We start from the raw sequence: 10,547 nt of genomic DNA, 5'->3' as shown, positions 1-10,547 counted from the left end.
ACCAACCTCGTAAGTTCCTACAATTTGACGGGAAGGGCAATCCAAAACAATATATTGCTCACTTCATAGAGATTTATGAGAATGCAGGAACTCAAGGAAGCCTCCTTGTAAAACAATTTGTCTATTCATTTAAGGGAAATGCGTTTGATTGGTACACTGATTTGGAACTTGAATCAATGGAAAATTAGGAACAACTCGAAAGTGAGTTTCTCAACCGATTTTATAGCACACGTCGCACGGTAAGCATGATGGAACTTGTTGGTTTTTAGATCCCTTAAAACACAATTGGATTAACCTAGATAATTAGCTAAGTAATTACTTAGTCAAATTAACAAAACTAGGTTAACACAAATATATCATATCAATGTATAATAGTGGAAAATAAAAACACAACGATAAAATGGCCTAGGAAACCACACCGGTAAAAACCTGGGGAGGATTTAACCTAGCTATCCTCAAGGTAAATATGAATCCACTATCTTGAAAGAATCGAAGTTCATATAATAAGACTTACAAGCCCCCACGCTCGACTTCTTATTGCTACCCACTAGTAGAACTTACTGACACGACCACATGCAAGCTCCAAATTCACGGACTCCTTCTTTCTTGGATTCATCACCAGATACAAGCAAACCCGCTTGTGTTTCTTTAAACTTCAATGGAAGCAACTGAATTTATCATCAAGGTGTAGATAATATCTCCTCCTTGAAAACCCTAAGTTTGTGTAAAGGAAAGCTCCTCTAGATCTTACAAGAGATTTACACAAACAACAATATGAGCAACCTTTAGAGAGCCTTTGGGTACAAAACCCTAAAAAAAAAAAGGGCATTCTAATCTCTCTAAAACAACTTCTAAAAAACATTGTAGGGTTCCTTATATATAGAAGAGTTTTACTTGAACCCTAATACATTTAAGTAGAGTTTGGGCTGAATTGGAATTCTGCAGAAAAATAAATCTACATGTGGTTCGATTGATCGAGTCTAATTTTCGATCGATCGAGCCTTGCAAATTTAGTCCAATAAATTCAGCAATCACTCGATTCCAATTTTACAAATAAACATACTTTGAGCAAGCCTAAATCTAGACTTTATGTTTTGATTATGGTTTGCCAATATAATACAAATTGAAGTTCTAATACATTAGTTCCTAATTTCGTAGAACCTAACAGAACTTACTAATACCAAGCAATGGAAGGATAAGCTTGTTGTTGATTATATCAATCGATGGCGTTCTTTGAGTTTAGATTGTAAAGATAGACTTTTTGAAATCTCGACTATGGAGATGTTCATCCAAGGCATGCATAGGGGGCTTCTTTACATCCTTTAAAGGATAAAACCCCGAACAGTTGAAGAGTTAGCAACTTGTGCGCATGACATGGAATTGAGCATCTCTAGCCATGGAAACACGAAATCTCTCATACCTAAGGAAAGGAAAGAAAGACAGGAAATAAGGAAGAATGACAGGAATGCGAAAAGTAGCATCAAAGACTCAATGAATATCAACTCTAACACAGTTAAAATTTCAACAAGAAATGTGATGACTAATGAGAAGAGGCCTGAGGGAGGCCAATGGCATGAGATGCGTCGCTCATTACTTAAGGAATGAGAACAAAAGGTGTATCCTTTCCCAAATGCTGATATGCTCGAAATGCTAGAACAACTACTCAAGTTGAAATTAATTGAATTGTCAGAATGCAAACGACTGGAAGAGATAGGAAAAGTTGATGACCCAAACTATTGTAAGTATCATCGCATCATAAGCCATCCAATCCAAAAATTCTTTGTTCTTAAAGAACTCATCATGAAGCTAGCCAAGGAAAGGAAAATCGACTTGGATTTTGATGATGTTGCCGAGTCAAACCTTGCAACATTTGCTTGTGGGTTACCTAGTTGCTTGTCTTTAACTACTACGTAGGGGGCAAATACCATGCTCGTCCAGTTAGGTTCTCTGGAACCTGTTCAAGTTCAGCTCTCACAAGAAGCATCTGATTATAATTTTAATGATGATAAAAGGTCAATAATGGATAAGGAAGAGGGCTGGATGATGGTACTTGCAGGAGATGGAAGAAGTGACGAGAATTCCCTCTTCATTTAATCACCCAAGAGTCTAGAAGAGCACAAAACCATATTCAGCCTCGGTCAAGAGGAAGGAACGATAAAAAGCGAGAAAGACTGGGGACAAAAATGTATGATGATTCGGTACAAACCCAAAAACTTTGAAATCTCATCACATTGGAAGAATTCTTCCCCATAAAATTCTTTCAAAATCACTCAGTAGAAGCTGTTCACATGGTCTCTTGTTACGAAATTCATGATGAAAAGAAAGATGTCAACCATGGCGGTCTAGATGAGACTTTGTCATCTTTGAAGGAACTCCAGTCTCAGGTTGATGAAGTCAATTCCTTGCAATCCTCTACCTCACCAAAAGAAGTACTCACCCAAGCTCTTGAAAAACTAGAGATGTACACCCCTTATACCAACACACTTCAACAAACCCAAGATTGTTATAACTTTCACTGACAAGGATTTGTTGTTAGGCTCTAAGCCCCACAATCGTCCACTTTATGTCTCTAGTTATGCTCGTGAACAAAAGATCGATCGTATTCTCATTGACGGAGGTTCAGCTGTTAATATACTACCGAAATTGACAATGAGACCACTTGGTCTTACTATGGAGGAATTATCGCATAGTCTTTTGGTCATTCAAGGTTTTAACCAAGGAAGACAATGCATGATCAGCATGATACACTTGGAATTAATCATTGGAGAATTGACAAGCAACGTTTTGTTCCACGTCATTGATGCCAAAACAACCTACAACATGTTGTTAGGACATCCATGGATCCATGGAAACGGAATAGTACCGTCAACTTTGCATCAATGTTTCAAGTACCTTCAAAATGGAATAAAAAAATTCAATGCTAACTTGAAACCTTTTATTGAGATTGAAGCTCACTTGATTGACACAAAGTTCTACGTAGAAGATGACATTCCTAATGAAGTTCTCCTAGCTGAGATCCCGCCCACGGAAAGCAAGCGGGGTGAAAAGAAGCATGTTAGATTCTATAAGGTTGAATTTATTCAATCATGTGTTGGCTTTATTCCGTGTCAAATTTGCTTGTATTTTACCAATTAAATACCCTATATTTAGGTGGGAATTATGTAAGGGTTGTATGTGTGAGAGTGTGAAGAAAACTCAAGATGTGTGCTTACAAAGGAGCCTCGCGACTGGATCTCGTGACTGGCAAGTCGCCAAAGTGGCACACATGTGAATTATGCAGGGAACTGAAGGGTCACGACAGCTGGAACACTATAGGACAAAATGTACAGTCTGGCTAGGTAGTTAGCTCGCCACTCCAACTTATGATTTGTCCAACTCGTGACTTGTCCTACTTATGAGACTGAGTCCCCAGAATGCCCTGTTATGCAAAAAAATGACCTTTCACATTCCTCACGTACACTACTATAAATAACCTTATACCCATGAAATGTAGAGAGCTTCTATAGAGAATTTTGAGAGAGAAACCCTAGAGAAAAACAAGATTGACTTATCCACAATCTTTGATATTTGATTCTCCAAATTCCTCTACTCTCATCCTCTCTATTGACATATCCTTGAGAGGTACATTTGCCAAATCCTTATCTCACCATACCCATATCAGTGAGGAGGTATTTTGGTGCTTGGGAAGTAGTTCGGAGATGACCAATTTACTTGGTTGATGCAATGGGCTTATTATAGGATCCGGGAAGCTAAAGAACACACGGTTAGGCTTAACCCTGTTGGAGCAAGAAGTTTAGAGGGCTTAGGTGCATTGGGTAGATTAGGCTTGGAGGGTCTTCTGCTATTCATGTATCCCAACTTTATTCTTTAGTGGATCATTTGACCTCTTGGAGGGTGGCGGAGAGGTTTTTCATTGAGTTTTTTGGTTTCCTCTTCGATAACACGTGTCGCTGTTATCCTTGTGTTTGCATCTTTCTTCCCTTACTCTTTAACCATTAATTACTGTTGTGTTTGTGATTAATTATGTGTTAAAGTAGTTTGCCAAATTGGGTATTGCTTATATTTCATATTCCGCACATATATTTTTTGAATATAAGCTTGTGTTGGTAATTTTGTATTTGGGGGTCTAAACATTCATTAGTGTTTTACACACAAATTGAACATTCAGATTCATCACTGGAAAGGATATTCCTTCCCCAAAAGAAGGTCCAGAATGTGGAAATAATTCTACTAAATCTACTAATAATTCAGAGAGAGCGGAAATTTCAACGCCTTCCAACAACCCTCCATTCCTCCATTATGTACCATTATCACATTGCAAGAAAGGACAATCACCATTCATGGAATGCCTTCAATCTACAGTAAACATGGGAAGACCTCCTACAAAGCTCACGATGGAGGATGTAGCCATATTAAAAGGAATCCTGCTGTGCCTTTAACTTCATCCACAAATCCTTGGCCCTCAAAGCCACTAAATTGATTTGTGAAGTCTTCACAAAGTCTGACAGAGCATGGTATTCTACCAAGTGAATGGACGAAAGAATGGTTCGACCTAAAGGCATATAGGCTAGTAGCTGGAGTAGCCTATGATTTCTCAAAACAAGGGAACCTAGGGAAACTGATTCCAAAAGTCACCAGAGAGAAGGTGCATGGCCTTAGCAAAACACAAATGAAAATGTGGCTTGAAGGGCATGAAATTCCTATTCCAAAGACTAGATTAGGTTATATTCCAGAACAACCGGCTTAGATATTGATCAAGAAAAGAAGCAATGCTTCAAGTTCCCAATGCATAATAGTGGAGGTCAGCGAAAGTTCAAATTAAAGAAAAGATCACTTTTCATCACGTGTCTCAGTGTTCGATTGCATTGAGGCTTTATTGTCATAAATCACAGTGTTCGACTGGTTAAATACAACTTGCTTAACACAAAATCGGGACAGTCTTGCTTGTAAATCAGTCTTTGATCATTTAGGGGCAACAAAAAGGCCCATTGATAGTCATTCTCAAAATTCAATAAACTTTAAGGTTCAAGGGAAGAAGAAAGCTAATGATGAGATCTGCAGTAGCATTCCTTCACGCATGAAGCATAACTCTACCCTAGACATTAGCATTGAAGGATCGCTTAAAGTCAAAAGGTGAACGATTATACTCACAAGACAATCATTTGTCCAAAATGAGCAAGTTGAAGAGGTATCATCCATGTTTCATATTACAATAGAAGAAGGTACACTTTCAGATGCTGAAGCAATCGATGAAGAGGTCGATGAAGCTCCCCCAGCCTTGGAAGTTGGAGGACAGGCTACAGTTGATGAACTTAAAGAGATCAATTTAGGAACTACTGAAGAACCCCGGCCAAATTTCATCAATACACTTCTCACTCCTAAAGAAGAAGATGGATACCTCAAGCTCTTGGTAGAATATAAAGATGTGTTTTCTTGGACTTACAAAGAAATACATGGGCTCAATCCAAGTATTGCTCTACACCATTTGGCAATAAAAAAGGGCAAGCGCCCAATTAAACAAGCCCAAAGATGCTTTCGACAAGAGCTTATCCCTCAAATAGAAATTGAGGTCAATAAGCTAATTAAGGTAGGCTTCATTCGTGAAGTTCAGTACCCGGAATGGATCGCTAACATCGTCCCTGTCAAAAAGAAGAATGGACAAATTCGGGTGTGCATTGACTTCTGTGATTTGAACAATGCATGTCCCAAGGATGATTTTCCATTACCCATCACTAAGCTCATGGTTGACACCACTACTGGTCATGAAGCTTTATCTTTCATGGATGGTTCTTCAGGTTACAACCAAATTTGAATGAATCATAAGGATGAAGAGCTTACAGCTTTTTGTACTCCTAAGGGCATTTAATGTTACAAAGTAATGCCTTTTGGACTAAAGAATGCTAGTGCTACTTATCAACAGGCCATGCAAAAGATCTTTGATAATGTACTTCATAAATACGTGGAGTGTTATGTCGATGATCTAGTGATTAAAACAAAAAGGAGGGAAGATCATCTGATAGATTTGCGATCTGTGTTCAATCGCCTAAGAAAGTATCAGCTTAAAATGAACCCCCTTAAATGCACCTTCGGCGTAACATCTAAGAAATTCCTTGGTTTCATTGTGAGGCATCATGGTCTTGAAATTGACTAGTCTAAAATTGAAGCTATCCAAAAAATGCCGGAGCCCAAGAATCTATGAGAACTTAGAGGCTTGCAGGGAAGATTTGCCTACATACGACGATTTATCTCGAACTTAGTTGGTCGATGTCAACCTTTCAATAGGTTGATGAAGAAGGATGTGCACTTCAAATGGGATAAGGCTTGTAGCAATGCTTTTGCAAGCATCAAAAGATACTTGCTTAACCCTCCAATTTTAGGTGCTCCTATCCCAAGAAAGCCTCTGGTGTTGTACATCGCGGCGCAAGAAAAATCTCTAGGTGCTCTCATGGCACAAGAAAATGAAGAGGTGAAAGAAATAGCTCTTTATTATTTGAATCGAACTCTCAATGGGGCTGAATTAAATTATTCTCCTATTGAAAATACGTGTCTTGCTATTTTCTTTATCGTAGACAAATTGAAGCACTACATGCAAACATATATGGTCCATTTGATAGCAAAGGCAGACCTGATTAAATATGTCCTCTCCAGGCTTATGGTTTCAAGTCGTATAGCTCGATGGGTAGTCTTGCTACAACAATATGACCTTGCATACGTTCCACAAAAAGCTGTCAAAGGACAAGCATTGGCAGATTTCTTACCTAATCACCCAGTTCCATCTGATTAGGAGTTCTTTGATGATTTCTCGGATGAAGACATGTTTTACATTGAAGTAATGCCACCATGAATGATGTTTTTCGATGGGGTTGAACATCAAGAAGGAGCGGGAGCAGGTGTAGTGTTTGTTTCTCCACAACGGCAAATACTTCTATACTCGTTCTCATTAAGCAAACTTTTCTCTAACAATGTAGCCGAATATCAAGCATTGATTATTGGTCTACAAATGGCCATTGAGATGGGCATATCGCAACTTGAGATCTTTGGGGATTCCAAATTAATTATTAATTAGATCTTGGAGCAATATGATGTCAAGAAAGAAGACCTTATCCCTTATTGCAAATATGCAAAGAAGTTGCTAGCAAATTTTGAGGCCATCACATTGGAGCATATACCAAGGAAGGAGAATAGACAAGTTAATCCTTTAGCTAATTTAGCTACCGCCTTAGCATTATCCCAAGAAGAGACAACTAAAGTTGTTATTTCTTGAAGGTGGGTGGTACCTCTCATGGTTGAAGAAGAAGGAGAAGAAGAGCAAGCTAACATTATTTTTGTATACCTTGTTGAAAAAGAAGATTGGTGACAAGCGATCATTGAGTACCTTCGACATGGAAGACTCCTGGATGATATACGCCACAAGACCGAAGTTCGGCGAAGGGCTGCTCGATTCATTTACTATAAGGACATTATCTTTCGTCGTTCATTCAATGGTTTGTTTCTCCGTTGCTTAGGAGAGGAAGAGGCTAAACAAGCCTTAGAGGAGGCTCATTCTGGAATATGTGGAGCACACCAATCAGGTCCTAAGTTACACTATAGGATCAAATGAATGGGTTACTATTGGCCTACGATGGTGCAAGATTCCATGGAGTATACTAAGAAGTGTGAAGCTTGTTAGTATCATGCAAACTTCATCCACCAACCACCAAAACCTCTACACCCAACTGTAGCTTCCTGGCCTTTTGATGCATGGGGGCTTGACACAATAGGACCATTACCAAAGTCATTTGGTGGCCATTTGTACATCTTAGCTACAATTGATTACTTCTCGAAGTGGGCGGAACCTATGCCTCTTAAGGAGGTGAAGAAAGAAACAGTGGTTAATTTCATTCAAACTCATTTGATCTATCGGTATGGTGTCCCTCATTACATCATAACTGATAATGGCCTCAATAGGCTTATAATAGAGCTATGTGAGAAGTTTGGCTTTAAGCAATATAATTCTTCCATGTATAATGCCCCAACAAATGGACTAGCTGAAGCATTTAACAAAACACTTGGTAGTTTGTTGAAGAAGGTGGTATCCAAGACAAAGCGAGACTGGCACGAAAGAATCAGAGAAGCATTATATGCATATCGAATAACATTTCGATCACCTACTCAAGCGACACCATATTCTCTTGTTTATGGAGTGGAAGTCGTCCTTCCCTTAGAACGACAAATCCCATTATTATGGATTACCATTTAGGAAGGATTGATTGAAGAAGAAAATGTCAAGCTCAAATTGGAAGAATTAGAGGCACTTGATGTGAAAAGGCTTGAGGCCCAACAATGTCTTGAGTGTTATCAAGCTCGTCTTTCAAGCACATTCAATTAAAGAGTTAAACCACAATCATTCCAAGTTGGTGACTTAGTCCTCGCCATTCGAAGACCTATCATCACAACTCATCGTATAGGAAATAAGTTCAGTTCAAAATGGGATGGACCTTATGTTATGCAAGAAGTCTACACCAATGGAGCTTACAAGTTGATTGATAATAATGGCGTAAGGATCAACCCCATCAATGGGAAGTTCCTCAAACGCTTCTATGCTTGAAAATCAAGGATCTCTCATTGGCAAGAGTTTAAACCGCCCACTACAACGCTACAAGGGTACATGATGTCTTCCCATTACCTTTGAAAGCGTACCAATAAAGAGAAATCAATCCCCCTCTATGTCACCAATTGTGAGTATGGCGTAGTGGTTGGATGCCTTTGTTGCCCTTGAGGCCAAGGTCTAGGGCTTGATTAATGGTGATTCCCACTATTGCGCAATTGGTACCCATGAAATGCCGTGGGGCGTGGGGTGAGGATTACACACATGAGCCCTCCTTTTTGTGAAAAAAAAAAAAAAAAAACTGTTGAACTACGTAATGACTTGATCATTCTCCTGGGTACGTAGGCAGTTTAGTACTTTTCACAAAGTTCAGTCATATGAAAAGAAGAAGGATTGCTAGTCTAGCTTGAAGAGTTTTTCCAAAGGTCATCAACATGCTTTTAAGGTCCCTTTGGTTGACAAGGCATTGCTTAAGGACAATCAACTACTTAATATAATGATCAAAGGTCGTTGTTGTAGAAAATGAAGACTATAAGGAGTTTATGTGGCTTAGCTTTCCTTGAAATGATGATAAACATAAGTTGATTCTTAGTTATCGAGTAAAATAAAATCTTCAACTTTTTTTGTAAGAAATGAAATATGCATGGCATTGCCCATCTTCTATGGACATTCTCCCACGTTTTTGAAGTATTCTTTGCATCACTTATCTCTTGGGGGTATCTTTTTGTACCTTGCAAGTCTAAGCTACATCGTCTCTCTTCTAGGTTGTGCCACTTCATAGCTCTGAAATTTAAGCCACATCATCTCCCTTCTAAGTTGTGTCGTTTTTTACCATGTCTCTGAAATCTAGACGATGTCAACTTCCTCCAAAATGATAATAGATCATGTATCTAAAGTCGGTGTTGCATCATCTCTATGGGCATGTTCATGCAATGTCAAATTCTTGGTGGCATGTTCTGACATCTTCAAAGTCTTGGCAACATATTCTGGCGTCTTCAAAGTATTGGCATCATTTTTTCCCACATCTTTAAGGTTTTGTTGGCATTTCCTTATGTCTTCAAAGTCTTGATAGGAATTCCTTGCATCTTCAATTTCTTGTTGGCATCACTGAAATCTTGATGTCTGGCTACAGTGCTATGTACCCTTGATGTGTGAACTATGTTGCCTTTGAAAATTGGTGCTAATGTAGCTTTATTATAAAGGCCAATATTGGTGCAACTTTAATGTGAGTGCAAGTGCCAATGTGGAGTGTTGATGTGGTTTTATGGCAAAGATGAATATTGGTACAGCTTCAGTGCAAAGGAAGTGTTGACGTGGCTTGTTGACGTGGCTTCATGGCAAAGATGTTGGCACGACTTTGGTGCAAATGAAGTGTTGACATGGCTTCATGGCAAAGATTAGTATTGGCATGGCTTCAATGCAAATAAAGTGTCGAAACAGCTTAATGGCAAAAGAAGAATGCTAGTGTAGCTTCGTTACAAAGTCAAATGATAGTGCGACTTCATAGCAGATGCAAGTGCAAATATTGCTTCAGTAGACAAAGTAATGGTGATGCTTCAACGCAAATGCACATGTTGGCGTAGCTTCATGACAAAGATAAATAGTGACATGACTTCGATGTAAAGAAAAATATGGATGCAGCTTCATTGCGAAGGCAGGTGTTAATTTGGCTTAGGTACAATGACAAATGCTAGCGTGACTTCATGGTAAAGACTCTTGATGTGGCCATGTTGTAAAAACTCTTGATGTAGCTATGTTGTAAAGACTCTTGATGTGGCTACATTGCAAAGACTTTTGATGTGGCTATGTTGCAAAGACAAGTGTTGGTGCAGCTTAATTGCCAAGACAAAGGCTAGTACAACTTCAAAGTCAAATACTAGTAATAGCATCATTGTATCATGAACACCAGTGATAACATTGTTGCCTAGGTGACTGCTGCTATGAGAATGTCAAAGGTGGA

General features: G+C 38.9%; 1 protein-coding gene across 1 annotated transcript; it reads left to right on the top strand.

Moving 5' to 3' along the window:
- The first annotated feature begins 7,837 nt into the window (after positions 1-7,837).
- LOC115972699 lies at positions 7,838-8,239 on the top strand. Its single transcript, XM_031092981.1, has one exon. The coding sequence runs from the start codon at positions 7,838-7,840 to the stop codon at positions 8,237-8,239; it is 402 nt and encodes a 133-aa protein (XP_030948841.1).
- Positions 8,240-10,547: the final 2,308 nt, after the last annotated feature.

This window comes from Quercus lobata, chromosome 2, assembly GCF_001633185.2.
Source record: "Quercus lobata isolate SW786 chromosome 2, ValleyOak3.0 Primary Assembly, whole genome shotgun sequence".
NCBI classification, from domain to species: Eukaryota; Viridiplantae; Streptophyta; class Magnoliopsida; order Fagales; family Fagaceae; genus Quercus; species Quercus lobata.
This window is presented reverse-complemented; position numbering and strand designations above follow the sequence as displayed.

Coding starts and splice junctions, on each gene's coding strand:
- LOC115972699 (XM_031092981.1), top strand. CDS start 7,838: ATGCCTCTTAAGGAGGTGAAGAAAGAAACAGTGGTTAATTTCATTCAA.